The 21,312-nt window shown below is 33.6% G+C and overlaps 1 protein-coding gene across 4 annotated transcripts in view; it reads right to left on the bottom strand.

The window, feature by feature from the left end:
* Cbp53E (Calbindin 53E) overlaps positions 1–21,312 on the bottom strand; it is a 716,107-nt gene that overhangs the window by 151,667 nt on the left and 543,128 nt on the right. For all 4 annotated transcript variants that reach the window (XM_081744047.1, XM_081744052.1, XM_081744043.1 and 1 more), the window contains one exon: positions 10,346–10,402. In XM_081744047.1, coding sequence (XP_081600173.1) covers positions 10,346–10,402 — 57 coding nt within the window. The remainder of the gene's footprint in view (positions 1–10,345; positions 10,403–21,312) is intronic.

The following is a 21,312-nucleotide window of genomic DNA, read 5'->3' as shown; positions in this document are numbered from 1 at the left end:
TACCGGTACCTTTCAGAATAGCCTTTTGCTTTATTGTTTATTTTTTCAATAACGCATTAATACCGGTTACATATTAAATTACACCTCAATAGGTCAGACGTAAAAATTTGCTGATTTCTCTTGTATGTCCATCACTGGGGCATCCACTTTTTTATATGTCCATTACTGGTTAGAAAAATAGGGTTACAAGAACAACTCAAACAGTACATTCTACTCGTCTTGTATACAGTAATGACTACGATTTAATAGACGCAAGTGTAAACTATGCCTATCACTACGAAACAACAAGATTACTACAATTCTCTTCCATCGACAACATATTTTGTCAAAAATGCTCTTAATAGTGTCCATGACTGGGGTGTTTACCTTAGTCTATGCAATCCAATCAAACGCGGATAACAACACTGAAGATTCGATGTCAATTATAAGTGTTCATATCCGTCAATGAGACTCCAAAGCACAGTTCTGGGTTCGGTCCAGTCCTAGCCTCATGGTCTGGGATCGAACCTGGGGCACGTTGAAATATAAAAGAACATTTATAATCTGGTTTCCTAACTCAAGTCATTGAACTTAAATGAATGTGTAGTTGGTTGATTCAATTAGGGTTTGGTGTCCTTTTCTACATCGAGGCTACACCACCAGAAATCGAACCCAGGTATTTCGGAACAGTATGTAATATAAATGTAAGGAGGCGTCTATTCATGAGAAGATCTTTTTTGAGTATGAGGAGAAAAGCAACGGACAGAACAGTGAACAAGAAACGTCGAAGGTGACTGCGATAGATTGAAACAGTATGACGTTACATCCTTATCGCTGTCATGATAATCGTCAAATTATTTTCCAAACTAACAAGTAAAGGGTCCAAATGGATTAATAGAGTTGCGGGATGAGACATAGTGCGACGGATAGAGAATGTGAAAATATGTATATGTGCAAAGTTATAGCGGTTGAGCACCATAAGAAACAGAGGGGGAGGGGGTAAAAGTTGGTAGGAGAGGGGCTATGCTGTTATTGAAATACCTCAAATAAACCGATGAATCGTGAAAATAGTGCAAGACAATGCAGACGGTGATAGTTTCACATATTGGCTAAATAAGAATGGGCACAGTAGATCACGAACCTCCGTCGTTATCTTGTCATCCGCCATTTTGAAATCTGTGATTTATTTTTGAAATGGAAAGGTAGTCATGTGATATATCAATTAGGGCCAACATGTTCTCAAAAAGTCGATTATCAACTTTAGTGATCTTTATCTGTACTTATTTGGGCGATTTAAGACCAACTTTATCGTTATTTACGAAAATCTAGGAGACTGATACTCGTATCTTGAAAGTTTGGATTATCACGAAAAACACATGTAAGTTGAACATATCTATAACCCAAGAAAACTAACAGTGAAATTTGATATTCAAGTTATATATTATTACATCATTATTATCCCATTTCACTGTTGAATATCAAATTTCACTGTTAGTTTGCATTGTTTATCTTTCACTATTTTCACGATTCAACAGTTTATTTGATGTATTTCAATAACATAACACCCCCTCTCCCAACAAATTTTACCCCCCTCCCCCTCTGTTTCTTACGGCGCTCAGCCGCTATGACTTTAAACATATACATATTTTCACATCCTCTATCGGTCGCACTATGTCTCATCCTGCAACTCGATTGATCCATTTGGACCCTTTACTTTTAAGAATATAATTACAAAGCAAAACTAGTGGTATGTTAATTTCCGGATTCTTTTCTGCTTTTGTTCATCTTCTGTTCTTTTTTTAGACAGTTTTCAATGAATGAAACTAAAGAAAAGAGAATAGGATCATACTAATAATATGTTAAATTCTATTACGCATATCACAGGCATTTGAAGTAAAAGCTGCGAGTTCACATGCCCTGTGATATCATGTAATTTGTATATTTACACATATTGAGATTCGATTAAGTTTTGAAGTAAATTCACCATGTTCATCATCGCATAGTTAATTTAAATAATTCTAGTTTCATTAGTATGGGTATCATAGGTAATACTACAAACGCTAACAAAATTCCTGTTTAATAGTTATTTAAAATCTATGCTGAACTACTCATAATTGTATGTTTCATATATATATATATATATATATATATATATATATATATATATATATATATATATATATATATATATATATATATATATATATAGTCATTTAGGGACATTTCGACACGTTAAGAAACAACTCGACACTACTCTGATCGCTACGATAATTTTATAATGCAAAAGCGATAATTTTTGATAACAATCCTTGCTCTAGCTATAAAACACAATATCTCGCCCGTGAATTCAGTACTTGCAAATGCAAGAACACGTAAACGGAATGGTGCGGATCAGTAGATTTTGAGAGTCTTGCGGGAGAACTCGACACTTACTATGGGAGATGTCAACAGTATATAAACAATGAAATCCTTCAAATCTTTGAAAACCGTGTCCTTTACAACAAACATAAAATTACAATTTAACACAATTACAATTTAACACAATCATTTTCGGAATCCATACGCGAAGAATCCAACAGGGGTTGATTTCTTTCAACTGCAACTGACTTTCTCATAGTCTTCTTTCACAGCATTTTGCCAGGGTTCGTACGAACAAAGTTCCCATAATTAAGTTGAAATTGTTTTTCAAACTGCGAAAGAAAGATACATTAAGGATTGACAATTTGAAGTACTGTGTAGTGGGAATATCAGAAGCTTTCTTCAATACATCCGGATCTTTGATACATGTACTGTGCTAATCTAAAACCAAAGGTACTTTATCATTAGGCTTATACCGGACATAATAACTCAGAAACTGAGAAAGCGTTTCTCATGTAACCTAAACCTATGATGTATACATTACGATGAAGCAGACGGTAGTCTTTTTGTCTGATGACTTTCCTTATAACAAAGCAACTACATGTCGAAATCTCCCTACAATCACTGTCGATTTATTAATAAATGCATTGATTAACAAAAGCTGACAAGAGTTGTCACTGTAACAAGCAATATGTGTCAGCCTGACACATGCATACAGAGGGTATACTCTATCATAATACCAGTATTTGTCTTCTTTCATGAAAATATACCCCTATACCTTATTTTGACTTACTGAAACTTATAACATGGATATTTTTCCTTAAATAAAGCTTTATGTACCTACTTTAGAGGCTTCTGCTTCCTTTGCAACAGGCAAAATTAACTTCTCTGCATATGCAACTTGTCATTGAGAATCGACACTAACCTTCAAAGTATTGAATGTTTCTTCTCGCATGCGTGTATGACCACTACCTTTGCCAGACCTTAAAAGTGTCGAGATCTCCCTAAGTGACCCTATATATATATATATATATATATATATATATATATATATATATATATATATATATATATATATATGTGTCCTACTGATTCAATACATGCTTACTGATTAGAAGTTGGTCCAGACTAAAAATTCTCAGAACGCAAGCCTACTGCCTTTTCTTTCTTTTAATTTTGTAGTAAGTATAATTGTACACCTATATTGCGAAAGATGAGCACAAGAAATGTATATGCCCCAATAGTATTAGTAGTAATCTTAAAGTATATTTAAAAATTTACATTAAAAACCTTATATTTGTATTATTTTCTGCGTACCTACAGCTCGTCAGTCGACACGTTAGAGAGTTTATATTAAGTATAATTGGTTCTTACGGTGGATTGTATGCTAATGTCGGTTACGTAAATTGTACAATTTCTACTTAGATGTAGCGCCTGTAGACATAAGTTCCTCACATGTTACTCTTCCTTTTTACTTGCATATTTTCTAATGTTCCTTATATTCTTCACTTGTACTTTTCCCACCAAATTACTTCGTCTTCCAAATATTCTATAATTATGAATAATTTTGCAGCTATTTTTCTTCTTTATGCTAAACTTCACAATACACCTTTTGCTTCAGACATTTCTATAAGAAACAGACAAACGAACAAACAAAACATGACGATCACCATGCTAACGGAGAGCAAATAAATCCATCACTATTTCAGTCTATTATTTTTTTAAAAAATATAGTATGACTCCAATTATCCGAGCTCCAGTAATCCGAATCGCCAAATATCCGAATCAATATCTAACTACCTAACTCTGTGACCTGTGAAACCCGAAGGTTTAATTCCACATTCACAAACGCTTTCCATTGATCTCTGTCCTTAGTCAACTGGATTCACTTTCTACATCCTATTCCCACTTGTGAAAGATTAGTCTTAATATTGTCCTCATATCTGTACCTAGATCCTCCTAACGTTCTTTTTCTGATTAGTTATCTGTTAAATTTTTGAAAGTGTTCTTATTTTCTTCGATTTCTGGCTACATGGACTGTCCACCATATCCTCCAAGACTTAATAACCCTAACAATGTTTGATAAACGATATAAGTTATGTAGCTCCTCCTTATGAATTTTCTGCAATTTCACGCTCCTGTTCCTCTTGAGTCCGAATATTCGCTTCAGGATTTCATATGCAAATTCTTTCAGTTGACGACGACGTTTCGGAATCATATAGCAAATCATATATAATTACTCTTTTATATATTTTAAGCTTCAAATTCTTTGACAGAAGTCGCAAAGACAACGAGTTTGGACTAAAGGGTAAAACGAATTATCTATTTTCAGTCGATATTTAATTTCTTCTTCGATTGGTTATGATCTCTTAATGTTGTTATCTGGAAACAAAAGAATGACACTACAAAAATTGCACGTATTTGTTCCCATAATATAATTTCTTTGATATTTCTACTTCAACCAACGTTAAAATTATACCTTTATTTGTTTGTAGCAAGAGTTATCTCGGTTCCAACATACATAATACCTCGTTTTTATTGAACAAAAACGAATTCAGAGAATTGTTTTTATTTCACAACAGAACCTTTTTTTATTTCCTCAATTAGCCAAATTTCTGCATACCCAGATTACGTCCAGGGCTCTTTAATCCGAATAATGAGTTTTATTATAGCATGATCCACAGAATGAAGAATACAATTTTGTGCATCATTTCACATCAAATAATGAAATACAATGGGTTCTCAATATGACATTAGAGGTAAACAACATTCGCTACTTCTGGGAATAAAACGGTTGCTACACTTCAAAGGTATTTACCTACTGCGAGAGTGAACGAGTAAAGAATACAAGAGACAATGTCTCGTTCCTATGACTACCAAACAAGGACATTTGCTTCCGCTCCTCTCAGAACACAAACGCACACAAAATTCTTCCTTTTATTTTTCCACTAGAAGAAGCAGACATGCTTTTCCTCTACTTGTTTCCTACGAAACAGAAAATTAAAATCATTTTCAACAGCTTCTTGTATACCGTACACAGTTGCGTTGTTGGTGAAAGTCTAGCTCGGGGCCATCCATGTTGCAAAATTTGAAAGATCCAGAGAAGATGGTTCGCTCTTCTATTTAATATCTTCTATTGTTCTTTTTATACCTCTTCTAAAATGTCTCCTAGCATGAGACAAAATAGCAAAACTCTCTCCGGAATTCCGAAATAAATAAAGATAACACCAGTATCACTTTGCTTTTGTAAACAGGACGATTATAACATAGAAAGACTTTTTTCTGTACAATGCACGCTGTGTTTATGTATATGTTTCTCTCTCTCTCTCTCTCTCCCTCTCTCTCTGTGTGTGTGCGCGCGCGTGTGTGTATGTGTATGTATGATACACATGTGCACGATAGAGTATGAATTATATCACGTCATGATAACTATGCATATCTAAAATGAAGCTTATGAATATGTATGGAATAGTTTGTTTCTCTGCAGTCCTTGTCATTACATTTTGCTTGTAATTTATATTTCGTATCTCTGTTAGACAGGAGACAACTACAACATGATGGGATATTGTTATTGTAGCCACTAGATAACATTGGTTAATGAATGTAATAATGACATTATTGGAAATAGTATTTTGAAATCGTAATTATTATTTTTTTTACATATCTACATATCTCGTATAATTATATGACAACGATACGCTGTAAAACGATACGTATTGGTGATGAAGGCAGCTTTAATTTCTTGGAAGAGAAGGCAAGCGTAGTGGGCAGATAATATTGTTTGAAGGCATCTTCCTTTTCTATACCGAAAATAATATATCTATTAATACATTACTTGACTTACATTAGAATATATGCCTGAGAGAAAGCTGAAGCCACAGGAAGCACCACCTTTTGCCTTCTCCAGCGTCGTCATACTCTTTCTATTTTGCATAAACTAGAGATGAGTGCTCAGTGATATAAGGGAGAGCATATGTTAAGAATATAGATTTGATTTACAGTGGGAGTTTATATAATTCAACGCTCAAGTTACACTGAAAGTATAGTCTTATATACACAGTACTAAAAAGTTACGTTAAATTCCAAAACAGACTTCCAAGAAAAGAAATCTTGAATTTAAGATCAATACACTAATTAATGAAAATACTTACAAAATATTGTACCTGCATGAAAACAGACAATAATGCACAATTTACTACTTTAAAACTGTCTTTATGTGTAATATGTTTAAGGAAGTACCGAGGTGCTTCCTGGTAATGTAACATGTGCTGGTGTAAAATGATTATGATCAAGGAACTTCTTGCAAATGAAATTAAATTTGAAAAGAAACAATGAAAATTAAAATTTTTTGGTTGTTTATGATGTTACTCTTATTTTGGAGCCTTTCCCCTTAGGAATTCAGCATCCTTTGAATTTCTTAATTGCTTCGAACTACTTTTCCGGAAATTTCGGTTCAGATATGTTGATAATCATGGGCTTAGGAAGTTAAACTAAACTAAACCCTGGCGAAACAGCTATTACAGCATACCAGTCTCATTATGGCACTCGTTTGTTTGAGATGATGTGTTGTCAGCATATCGGCTGCCCTTTTTCTAGACCGCAATCCTTTACTTTCTCCTTTCAAGCATGCTCCCCAATTTTCCTCAAGATGTTGGGTGGATGCCGCAATGCCAACATCATCTGGTGAGTACGGATAATCATCCATCTTTACTCTGACCAGGCCTGGTACTGCTTGGTCTCCTTGATCTCGAAGATCGCATCCCGGTGTGACTAGGGCATTAGGGCATTGGTCTCCTAGAAGTTTAATTGGGATAAAATACCGCTAAGAATCAGTTCTACATTTTGAGATAACGCAACAAAACTTTATTTATCATTACGTTCAAAGTATAATAAACTATAGTTAATGTGCTTGAAGTGTTACTGAGGGCGACAGTTTTCGTTTCCCTTTTAGGTTCTTTCATATCGAATTTGTTTGAACACACAGTCTTGCACAAAACTCGAACACCTCCTATGAATACCTTAGTAAATCAACTTCAACCCTTTTTCTGCTCTTCCAGGCCAAGTATCTTTAAAACGATGAAACACGAATTTAATTATTGTAAATGAAAAGTCTAAATACAAAATTTCATGTTTGTAGCTTTAAGAGATTCGAAGATATGACATCGTATTATAGCTAACAATTGTAACCTCCATTTACGTCCCTTTCCAAGTCGAATTTCTAAATATTCAATCTTAGTAGTATCTTACTGATATCACAAATTCCATGTACTCTCCGAATTTCTAGCTTAAATAGTTAGGAATAGGTGCCAGTTATTTATTTATTCATTCAGTCAGTCAGTCATGATTTCTTCTCTAATATAGATAGATTATATTATATTAATATGGGAACTTGACGAGAGGATGCTAACTAATAAATTAACAGAAAATGGACCATTGAGGTACATTCTAAGTTTCATTTCATAAACGTGAACTGTTATAAATTATCGGAACTAAGCGAGAATAAGTTTACACAATATAACCATCTTGCAATTATTCGACCAAAAATTCTATTTTATTTAGTAATTTGTAGATATATCGGTAGTATTATTCTTTGAGTTTGTTTGTGCTCATTTCAACTTACACGATCCAAATATTGTTTTCTCTTGTTCCCTATAAGAGCCAAGAAAATGTTTATTTCTAAGACAAAATTTTGGCTACTTCAATATTTTGAAGTGTTAATGTTTATAAGAAAAGAGTCTGTAGTCGGGAACAAAGATGGCAAAACCAAACCTGATCCAATGACTGAACACGCACAATTATTTATATACTTAAAATAGTAGGTTCGAAGGTTAGATTAGGTTAAAACATATGCAAAATTTAAAGACAACACAGATTAAATAACATAAAACATTGCGTAGTCGGTGGAAATGAATGAAAGTTCGGTAGCATGTTTCCAGAGATCTCGTGTACATACACACAGAGTAAGATATTACATGGGGTGAGGTCGGCGTATCTATAGCGCAGAATAGGTCTGCTCCCCAATACAAAGCAGTTCATTGAAAAGGACGATACAGCATGAGTCGCTCAGAGAGTTGTTAAGGTGTATTGTGGTGGTGTTATTCACAACAACACGGCACGGAGGCAACATTTGATTGACTTCACATGGAGAAGAATCATCGGGAAACTGGAAGAAGAATACTGTGTGAAGAAGTGGTGGTCGATCACGGTAAACTACTGCAAGGAATGACCGGAACATTGAGCAACAGGCACGAAGAGACAGACGTCAAACAGCGGGTACAATTGCAAATACATTTATCAAGACGATAAGGTGTCTAATCTCACGCTTTGCAGTGTCACATCGACTGCATGAGGTACTTTCTTTCCCGACGGCCATTACGCTGTGTTCCATTGACACCCACAGAAAATTTGGGAAAGCATAATATTGCATTGGTGTCTAAGTTATTGTTTATGTGTGAAAGTGTATTTTTTCTTCTATTCATGTGTTTCTATCTGCTGTTTTCTGTATCACGCTATAGTATTACTTCTTATGTATGATTCAAATTTCAAGAACTGTGATCTTAGGAGTGACACAACATTCGAACTTACTTTCACTTTTAAGTTTTGGACACCAGTGTATATTAATTTATAACAAATGAAATGAAAAATGTTTCCAACATAATCTTAAGACTGTTATTTATCAAATTCTACATGATTCAGAAAACATTGTAATAAAACGTTGATCACAATTTGTAGGAAGTAACTGGACTAAGAAGCAATGATCCAAAGAGACACTTGATACCAGTGACATATGCAAAGGGACAGAGATTAGTTTTTTAACACCCCTTGAGGAAGATAAGAAAAAATAGCTATTTAATATATTAAAATATGCAAAAATAAACTTGTGTCCGGGACGAATATGAAATTGAGTGTTTGAACCGAAACCTTGCGTATTCCACTATTTTATAAGTGCAAGAATGAAATGTTTACTTGGTCACATGTGTTAGTTTAAGATACCATTTTTTATGCAAATCTGAAAAGTTGTTTCGAGTGATAAAAGACTGTATGGCAAATAAGCATATTAAATAAAAGAAAAGAAATACGTAATGAATCTGATTTGTTAAATTTTATGGCTCAAATCGAAAACATACTATCAAGTTACAGACAGAGAAGAAATCGGTAATAGTAGTTGCTATAAGCACGGTTGATAACTTATTACAAATGAGAACTACACACGTAATGACATGTCACCATATGCAAAGGCGAAAAGAACAAACATCTATAGATTAAATTAGACTCAATTGTCTAGAATCTTCTTCTTAAGGATTAGTATACCCAAGGTGCAAAATCATAATAGTGGAATTGAAGATGCGAGATAGGCATGCACGCAGGAATTTATTTGAGGGGAAGGTTCAAATTCAATATTTATATTAACATTTCTAAAAATCACTCTTAAACTTAGACTAAATTTACATAAAAGTCAGGATTTCAGGGGTCTGGATCTGCAGAATGCACCTCCTGTCTGATCGGAGAGATAGGAGCTCATAAGAAAAGTTTTCGCACTAGATTGTTTTGACATAAGGGTTTAGTTATTTGGATATTCATAATTAATAATTATGCAAGATTATTGGGTACCTCTAATCATAATTCAATCATTCATAACACATGAAATACTTATGAATTACTGTAATTAATTTTAAAACTTCTGTCAATAGTGTCAGTTTATTCTACCACTTCAGTAAGTTATTATTGGCGGACCCCATTAATATTTAAAAAAATATGAATATCAATGGGGTCTCATTCAATAGATCTTCAACAGAATCTTAGTAAACGATGGGTTTCTGCTCACATGTCACTTACATCACATTTGGCTATGAACATTCTTTCTGAGTTCACTTGAAAACTCCAATTGATTTTTTCCCCAAGTATGTTAATTCCCTATTTGGAATTATCATTACCACAGTACATTTTGTATAATTTGTGCAATATTACAGGAGCTTGTAGAATGAGATAAAAATCAAAGCACACTTACTTTAAGTTCGTCCGCCTCTATGTAGCCGCTGCCATCTGTATCGTATTCTCGCCAAATCTACAAAGAAAAGAAAATAGTTTTAAGAATGGGAGACTTCTTGGTTTCATTGAGGTTTTATTTGCAATCCATATGTCTGTAAACGAACTGTTTTAATCGTTTGAAATAATAAAAACTAATCAAGAGAAAATTATTTTTAAAATAATATGAATGTGAATTTAAAAAAATATAAGACCGTAAACATATCAATTCTACCATAGCACATAAAATATATTTTTACATAAATAATGAAAGAGTAACATAAAATGGAAACAAAGATATGATTCATTTTCTAGTAGCAATCTCAATTGTAAGTTATTTACATAAATTCTCAGCAATGTAATTTTAAATATATAGTATAATTTAATCAATGTAGCAAGGGTTTTGAGAAAATAAGTATTAACTTTAACGTCTTATATGTCCATAAAAGCGTTAAAAATAAACAGAACGTATGAACCATTTCATTAAACTTTCCCACTTTATTTTTTTTAGCTTAAATAATAAATTATACCAACGTGTAGAATTCATTATTAGGATTACACAGTGGGGCCCATAAGATTGTACTGTTACACGTATGTTACTCCACCCGATAACTCCTGAACGAAAACAAATTTGAATTAAGTTCTTTTTTTATAATACACAGCTAGAGAGATTATCTAGGCCGACTTCGTTAATGGAGTCAACCTATTAATATTTTTTGCGGATAATGGTGACTAACAGTGGTTATTCTTATCCTGTTTAAGATATGGAACATTCCCTAGCTTCTATGCAACCACCACAGTAGTAACGTAATGTTGGTTGCCTATTACATAAGATTGTCCAAAAAATATTCAATCTTCGGAGATCAAAATTGACAAAAAAAAAAAAAAAAACACATATACATCATTTTTTTCGATGATCTTCCGCCATTTCTCCGGTAACGTCATTTTTACCGCAGTTAGAGAACTGCTGTGGTATCTGGTCAGAAATATCTGGTTTTCGCAGGACACTTGAAACTAACTTAACACAATTCAGGGAGTTTTACAGAAACTGAAACAAATGATAGTTCGACGGTGTCAGGTCTGGGTTATACATTAAAAAATCCCAGCCGAGATCTCTCAATTTCTGACGAGTCGTTAAATATGTATGCAGTCTGTGTTGTCAGCATGGCAGCGTTGACCCTCTCTGGTCATTGCTTTTGAATTGTTATGTGAATCTGCAGTAATTGTTGACAGTACAGGTATTGTATCGTCATGCTCGGCAGCAGCAACTCGTAATGCAGTCCCTCCAAACTCATTAAATGTATAGCATAATTTTCCTGAGTATCAATGGGGGATTTACAACATGCTATGGAGCTTTTCCTCGTGTTCACCATGACCTTTATCGCACATTATAGTCGTAGGTGCTTTAGAAACGGCTCGAGTTTGTTGCTTTTAGTACAGATTTGCTCCTGGAAATTCAGTCGAGTAAATGTTTCTGAATCAAATCATGTGACACCCAAATGTCAAGCTTCTTTTAGTAGCATTTTTTCTCGAAATTGTTTAACACTGCTTGGTAACGGATGTTTGGATCCATGGTGATGACATGACTGCTTACATGCCAGTATTGCTCGACTTTTGCAAGAATATCATCCACTTTTTTTTTATGATTCTTCGCCCAATCCGAGGAACAGCTTGGATATAGAAATTTCTAGAACGAAAGCGAGTCAATCACCTTATGCCTGTTACTCTTGATAACGTATTTTGCCCATAACCAGCACAGATTTTTCATAGACCTGCACAGCATTTAAGCCATTATTGAAATAAAATTGTAATATAAAGCACCGTTTTGCGGAAAGTTCACACAGATTTTCAGGGCTCAATCTCTTTCGTCTGATAATACGAATTCCAAAACTTTTTGCACAACTACCAGCTTCAATTAGCAGTTGTCAAATGGCGTTAGGCTTGGTCTGCTATGACTCATATAGCTTGAGATTTGGGACAGTAATTACGTGATGTCCACAAAAAATTTCAATACTTTTTAGAGTTGTAAAAGGATGTGTAGCTATTCTTAACGTAAAATACTTTTCCGAATATCCTATATATATAGAATCACGTGATCATCTTTATTGACTTTACCAGAGCTTATTATTGAAATACTTACGCGCATAAAATGTGAATAAAATTTTATAATAGAGATTTTGAAGGAAAAAGAGTGTTGTCTGGAGAATATTCATCCCCTCAATAAACTAACATAACAATATCTTTATAATATGTTAGGAAGATCATTAGAGCTGTTTTTGAGAAAATAGTCGGAATAAAATACACCCAAACAAGTAAACTACTTATTCTGAAATTTTTCGAGAAACACAAACGATATTTTCTTATAGGATTGTTAATGAAATATTTATTTATGAAATCTAATCGTAATCGTGAGAGGTTTTTCTGAGAATTTAATTTCCACTCTCAGATAACGTATTCGCTGTACAGTGGTGGACACGAATTTAAGAACAACCAGCAGGAGTCAACAGAGCAACTCAAAGTCGGCAAAGAAGAAGGTGATGCTAGGTAACAGTGAACCTAACACAGCCCCCAAAAGGCATCCTGCATAGGACATTGAAGAAACATACATTGCTATATTTGGATTGTCATATGCCAGAGTAGCCTGTCTACCTTTTTCACCAATTTTTAGTTAATGAATGTTTGTTACATAAAAAAATGCGCTTTTTCTTATGCCACAATGAGCCAGTCAATTTCAAAATAAAAGGTCCACTGGCTCATTCTGCCATAAGAAAAAGCGCATTTTTTATGTAACAAGCATTCATTAACTCAAAATTGGTGAAAAAGGTAGATAGACTACTCCGAGTGGCTACTTAAGCCGACGGTTATACAGATGGTGAATATTTGGAGTATTATTTTGCATGTATCTCATGCTTGCTATAAACTTAGGCGTAGGTCGACAAAACTCATAAGAGAAGCCTGGAGGCGGTTAGGCGTCATTCCGCTATGTCTTATACGTGTTCAATAGGTAGAGACCTACCAGACTAGAGTCGATTGCATCGCGTATTTTCGTGCTAGAAGATGGAGTTTCGAGCTATTGACATTAAATCGTAGAAAGAGATTCAAGGTGTCAAGAATGTGTGGTACACTATTCTTTCTTCCCTGAGTAAACGCCAGAGGCTAGTGGAATTTGTTGCTTGTTATCGCCATAATAGATACAAGGTACGCGTTCAGTATGACAAATGCGAATATTCTCTGTATTTCCTCTCTCATCTATGGATACACACACGGCCGTACACATTCATCGCCGAATACCACCGAGGAAAATATTTGCTTCGTCTTTGCAGTCTTTCTTCCGATACTAGCAAGTGTCAGAGATAGTTGAGCAAGAAGAAAGTACAAACTATAACCAACAAATTGTCACTTAATCCTCTCTCCAACTACACAGAGAATATGGACATCAAAGATTCAGAAGATTACGGATCTCGCATTTCCAAGTTCGTTCTGGATTGGAACCCCTGAAGGCAATTATGGCGGTTTAATATATGACTAGCTGAACCTGCGCTCTCTACACAGCGCATCATTCGCATATGAGCATAAATATCCTTATCATTCCTTACAACATCTGTACATGTCCCTTTACAGACACAAGTGAAAGACGTATTGATTTAAAAAAAAAGTCAAGGGGTATCATAAAGGGGAGACTTTTTTCGATTATTTTTTCTCAATATCTCACACCGTTTGCAAGATTTGAGCCTGCTTCCGGTTGGAGTTTCTAATTCATGTATGACCAGTGTTTTCTTTCTTCTGGCATGCAGTATGTAATAAGCAAATACATTACATACACAATTAATTATAATGTCAGTTATATATAGTGTTCATTCGGCAAAACACTCCCCCCCCAAAAAAAAGGTTCATCTTAGACTGGAGAAATGGTTATCCTTCCTTTTCCATTATTATTTGGTCATGAAACAAACGCCTGACACGTATACAACCCCTATATACAACAATGTGGTGTTGGAATGTATAATGCTTAGGATGTGATGCTTTACTTTTTTTTAATTTCAACACTTCCAATGTACCCGTAAAAATGTAATAAAGAAATAGTGCACATGTTTTTTTTAAATATTAAATTAGAACTGGACAATCTACATGAAATTTGCAATCGATCAGTGAAAACGTCATCTTTTTAGAGCCTGTACTTTCTGAGATCTCATTGTCGAAAGAATTGGCCATAAACATATAAACGTAGTTTAAAAGAGCTCCAAAGATGGCAGCACAATTCATTTGCATTTATTTCGCAGAAGGCTTATTAAAGGCAAAGGTCTTTGAACAATAATTTAAAAGGATAAACTTTGTGAAAAATATTTCTTTAAGTAATTTATTTAAAGTACACTCTTTTAAGAAATTGTGAATAACATGCACTGTATACAAATAAACTTGTGAAGAAGTATACGTCCACATATACTATCAGCATATACAGAGGCAACCATTAAGGTTAGGTCAACGTCATTATTAATTATTCGGGATTCAAACACCAACTTTCATTTTAATCAGCTCGGCATAGTATACGTCTGTGAAGTTGTCTCGCCCACCTAACGAATTTTTCTTTTTCTTATCTACATCGTTTGTCGTTAGTTTACGTTAATTTTGCTAAAATTACCGTTACTTGTGCAAAAATAACAATTTATTCTAGAAATAAAGTTTCCCACCAACTGTGAATTAGCCCACCCGTATTGAATTTTCACAAAATTCCAACTCATATCGTTAGTTTATCGTTAGTTTTGCTAAAATTAACGTTAGTTTTGCAAAAATAACGATTTTATTCGAGAAATAAGATTTCCCGACAAATGTAAAGTTAGCCCGCCTATAAAGAATTATCGTAAATTTTCATCTCACATCGTTAGTTTATCGTTAGTTTACGTTAGTTTTACTAAAACTATCGTTAATTACGCAAAAATAGCTATTTTATTAGAGAAATAAATGGGCAGGCCAACTTCACGGTTTCCAACCCGCAAATGAATTCCAAAACTTTTTTCTACCACATTGTTAGTTTATCGTTAGTTTACGTTGTTTTGCTAAAACTATTGTTAGTTTTCCAAAAATAACGATTTTATTCTAGAAATAAAGTTTCCCGCCAACTGTGAATTAGCCCGCCCCTATTGAATTCTCATAGACTTCTAACTCATATGGTTAGTTTACGTTAGTTTTGCTTAAATTAACGTTTGTTTTGCAAAAAACAACGATTTTATTCGAGAAATAATGGTTCCCACCAAGTGTAAAGTTAGCCCGCCCATAAAGAATTGTCATAAAGTTCCATCTCACATCGTTAATTTACGCAATACGTTCATATTTAAAGCTTTTTTCTCCAGGCATCAAACCCGGTACCCCGTACATCAAAGGTGTACGCGGTAATCTCTAGACCAGCGGGGAGGGCTGTAGATATGTGTTGATCACAAAACATGCTTAGAGTGGGTATAGAACTTTTTAAAGTCAACTATAGGGAATTTAATTGCTTACCTTTCAATTAAATTATTCGTGTACTGATCCATACGAAAAAACATTCCGCTCTACCTATCGCTCAATGCAAGCCAGTGTCTTAATGCATTTGCTAATGAAGTCTCTAAAAGCCCACTTGCTGATTCACCACTATTATCAAAGAATCAATATTAAAATGGCTTTTGTTCTGAAAAGACAAACCAGAGCGATAGCCAGAGGGACATATCATGACATTTTAGGTTTAATTTAAAATACATATTTTAAATACTCAATAAAAACGTTAATTTAATGAAGAACATGCCTTCATTTGAATTTATAAGATCTCTTGTTGTGAAACTTCAGTCAGTTTTAATTTTAATGAATAAGTTCTCTCTTTAACTCTTATATTCACTGTAACATACAAAGATGAGTACACAAAAATTGTCGTATATAGATATTATTAAAACAAAATGTTCAATGATGATTATGGCTTATTATTTTAAAATGTTTTACAATCTAAATTTTATATCTTGGCTTCAAAATAGAGTGATTACTTTTTGAGGTAAAAATAATTTAACTAAAGAATGACTTAGATGTGTTCACGGGGGGTAGCAAAAGACCTATTCCACGGAAGGGAGGAAAAGATCGACACACAAGCGCAGTCGGGAATGGACATGATACAACATATAAAACATACTTATTTACACACATATCCTTACTAACTACAGCAAATAAGATATAATACTATAGTATTTAATAAAAATATATTAAGTACTATAGTATGTGAGTAAACAAAGAAGTATGTATGGATATGTAGTTTCAAGAATTAAACACCCTTCGAAAATTCAGAGGGGACAGGCGGCTATGATATTAAAGCATTTTCTTTAATTTATCGTTAACATTTTGATTGGTTGGGTTGAGGTTTAGCGATCTTTTCAGCAGCGAGACTATATGAGACGTAGACCTCTACTTTACGTGGGATCCGAACGACAAAAGCTCCCACTGGGACGCACGCAGACGTGTATGTTAACCACATAGTCACGAGGGTGCTCTTTAATTTATCTATTATGATAATTTATCTATTACGTTTTCACTTTTAAGCAGTAATAGAAGGTAAGAAAGTATTCTGAGTGTAGGTACGTAAAAGGTGTACTCCTTAATTTGAAGGTTATATTTATGCGTACGAATCCGTTGTGTGACCATTACAGTGTGTGTTTGCAATGCACGAATGATCCACTGAACACCTATTATCAATTGAGTGACTAGAGTACAACAGCATAATCGGGATGCAAAGTTCTAGAGGTTCTTCCGTAGAATTGTTGCTCGAATGAACTGTAATGTGTCAGAGGTCCATCCATGCTGTAGACACGATTAAAAACATAGGGTCCCTACAGGAACATCTGGATAGAAGATCGTTGAGGCTGTCCTAACTACAGGATAGCGACCACCAGTGCCATTAAAGCCACCACGTGTCTCGTATGGAAACTAAACGATCAGCTGTTGAAGACATCTACGTTTTGTAAGGGACCAAATTTTGGATTCGATTCGTTACAGATATATTTTAATAGTTCAACAAATAGTGTTATTTTCATCTCCTAAAATATAAAAAGGTAGAGATATATATGCTGTTGTTGATTGAAAGAAGAAATATAAATCCAATGAAGTAACAACGACACAATATAGTTAGGAAAATGTCGTTAAATTGAAATAGTTCTATGGACGGATAAATCTAAGGATTCTGTTCATTTCTGTCGATAGTTAACACTATAAAGAGTTTAAAGTGTATGTTGTGAAATGGATAATATGGAAAGTATGTCCGAGTAATAAGTCACGGGTCTCCTCAACTGCTTCATCTCACCTTACAATGCGTTAATTATCATTTATGCATCTTATACATACATACATACATACATATATATATATATATATATATATATATATATATATATATATATATATATATATATATATATATATATATATATATATAGATAGATAGATAGATATAAATATATGTATGTGTACATGCGTTTATCGTAAATTAAGCCAGTGCAATTAATTTAATAAAATGCATATAAATGGTCTAATTGTGACAACGTTAAAGCTGTATTTATTCTATTGGTCTGGCTGAGATGAATATGAAGTTGGCGAGTGGTTGTACATATGGATTCCATATTTAAAGATAATTTAGAATTTGAGCCAATAGTATGCATGTTTGTGAAGTTGTCCCGCCTACCTAACGAATTTTTCTTTTTCTTATCTACATCGTTAGGTTATCGTTAGTTTACGTTAGTTTTGCTAAAATTATCGTTAGTTTCAAAAAATAAAATTTTTATCAAAAAAATGAATGGGCAGTCCAACTTCACGGTTCCCCACCCACAAACGAAGTTCAAAAGTTTTTCATATCACATCGTTAGTTTACTTTAGTTTTGCTAAAACTATCGTTAGTTTCGCAAAAATAACGATTTTATTCTAGAAATAAAGTTTCCGGCCAACTCTGAATTAGCCCGCCTATATTGAATTCTCATAAAATTCCAACCCATATCATTATTTTATCGTTAGTTTTGCTAAAATTAAAGTTAGTTTTGCAAAAATAACGATTTTATTCGAGAAGCAAAGATTCCCGCCAAATGTAAAGTTAGCCCACCCATAAAGAATTATCATAAATTTCCTTCTCACGTCGTTAGTTTATCGTTAGTTTTCGTTAGTTTGACTAAAGCTATCGTTAATTACGCAAAAATAACGATTTTATTCGAGTAATAAATGGGCAGGCCAACTTCACGGTTCCCCACCCGCAAATGAATTTCAAAACTTTTTTCTACCACATTGTTGGTTTATCGTTAGTTTACGTTAGTTTTGCTAAAATTAACGTTTGTTTTGCAGACATAACCATTTTATTCGAGTAATAAAGGTTCCCGCCAAATGAAAAGTTAGCTCGCCCATAAAGAATTATCAAAAATTTCCATACGTTAGTTTTACTAAAACTATCGTTAATTACGCAAAAATAACGTTAGTTTTACTAACACTATCGTTAATTACGCAAAAATAACGTTAGTTTTACTAAAACTATCGTTAATTATGCAAAAATAACGATTTTATTCGAGAAATAAATGGGCAGGCCAACTTCGCGGTTTCCCACTCGCAAATGAATTTCAAAACTTTTCTCTATCACATTGCAAGTTTGTCGTTAGTTTACGTTATTTTTGCTAAAACTATCGTTAGTTTCCCAAAAATAAAGATTTTATTCTAGAAATAGTTTCTACCAACTGTGAATTAGCTCGCACATATTGAATTCTCATAAACTTCCTACATATGAACGTATCACGCCGGATTCAACCTCAAACTACAGACACATGTCTCATTGTCTCGATGCTGAGAACAGACGTTAAATTTGAGTCCCTCCAAATAACAAATATGTAAGATGAAAAGAGGAAATATAGTAATAGTTTCTTTACAGTTTCTTTATGAAAAAAAAATATATCCTGATATTGGTCCACTCGTACTTAAGTTTTATATTTGCTGGTGTCTCTGGAATTTGAAATAACATGTAAACCGTTTACCTTGTAAGAAATACCTAGAAAATAACGCAATTAGAAAAAATCATTCCGAACAGAGCAAGTGGCCAATGTAACCATAAATGACGGCTCATTTTAAACGGCTAGGTTTTAAGTGCTACTTAAAACAGTTTAAAACTTTTTATTTGTTTATTGTTTCCTTTATATGCTCTATGAAAAATAACGAAAACCTTAAGAATAACTATTACTACTACCAATAATAATAATAATAATAATAATAATAATAATAATAATAATAATAATAATAATAATAATAATAATAATAATAACGATAATAAGGAGAAGAAGAAGAAAAAGAAGAAGAAGAAGAAGAAACGGAGTTTGTTTCCAAAGAAAAGAAAGTTTTAAAATGATTATTTTTTATTAAATTGTTTGGCAAAGAAACATCAAACTCTCACATTTCTGTTAATTTCAGAAGCTGGCTTGTAAGAGATTTCACGCCTGATATTTGGTGAATCAAAATACTATTGAACTTTATTTTTCATGTCTACCCAAACAATTCGTTCAACTGTTTAATTAAGAAAATGGTTTATTTCTAAGTTTTGGGTAGATCAGGGCTAAAAGTGAATTTGAAATGGTAGGGGAAGTAGGCAGGCAGTCCCCCGTGCCGATCTTTGTCCATTGTAATTTTTGTAACAATTAAAGAAATTTTGAATAACTATATAAGCAAATAACATCTAAACATTGATTTCACGCATATTTTCATTTGAAGAAAGTTTGTTAAAAATAAGCAGCATTGCCCGAGGAGGGTCGAGGTTCCAATCCTTCATCACACCATTGACTTTTTGCTTTTCTCTCATTTAAAATTGCTCCAGATATCTAAACGTGCTCTATTTCATAGACGCGCAAGCACAAACAATACGTAGAGCAGTTCGCCTGCGTACCTCAGGAAAATGTGAAACCGACAACAATGAAATGCAATTTCACCTGTATTTGTATGCAACCCGAAATTGTTTAGATTGGATCTAATAAAACCAATTGAATTGAATAGTTGGATAATAGACACATTCCAAAGACATCAGCTTTCGACACTGGGTAGAAAAATTATCACATTCCAGGAATACCTGTATGTTCCATTTTCTACTCATACGTTTTGCGTAGATCTCAGCACAGAGGAACTAATATTAACGAATGTGTTGTTTGTTCTTCGTAAGTGGTATAGGTACTTATAAAGAACAAAATAGATACTTTACTTAAGATTTCAATTTTGACATTTACTTTTCACAATCACTCATTAGATTATTGTCGGTACTCTCTAACAATAGGATTTTTCCCCAGCATTACATTTCGCCACCTTATGCTTTCGTGCAATAACATTTATCTTAACAAAATAATAATCATTATACTCGAACTATTTCCTACAAGAAGACTGCAATGATATTTTCTTCTTCGTGATAAAATGACTAACATACATGCTTCTCGTGCGCATGGCCATGGGTTCGATCACCGATGTAATTATTACGCCTCATCTAAAAACTTCATTAGTGGTTTGGATCGTACTAGAAGGATTAAATCCTGTATCTTTTAGCTTTGATGCTAGGAAGGGATGTTAAACTACAAACGATTCAACGTATTGGAGGTTCAAGAAGTATGCTCTATAGGCAATATTCGTTATGTAAATAAAAACACTATCATTCTGCTAATTATAATGTCTAAGATTAATACTTTCCCTTACTTTATATGATGCTATCAGCAGAAAATATTCGCGAACGTCATCCCTGGAACCTATTTTACTATTTTTACAGAATCTTGTTCTAAATTCATTCAACATCTAGTGAATCTAATAAACTTCCTGTTGACAATATTCTTTCTACTTCTTTAACGTGTCTTCATATACTTTCTCATTTTTTAGAAGACAGATTGTACAGTATCACAAAATAAGTTCTTCAAACTTTAAAGTTTGCGTTTTGTTTGCAACAAA

The sequence above is a fragment of the Thermobia domestica genome, chromosome 2 (assembly GCF_964235325.1).
Source record: "Thermobia domestica chromosome 2, izTheDome1.hap1.1, whole genome shotgun sequence".
NCBI classification, from domain to species: domain Eukaryota; kingdom Metazoa; phylum Arthropoda; class Insecta; order Zygentoma; family Lepismatidae; genus Thermobia; species Thermobia domestica.
This window is presented reverse-complemented; position numbering and strand designations above follow the sequence as displayed.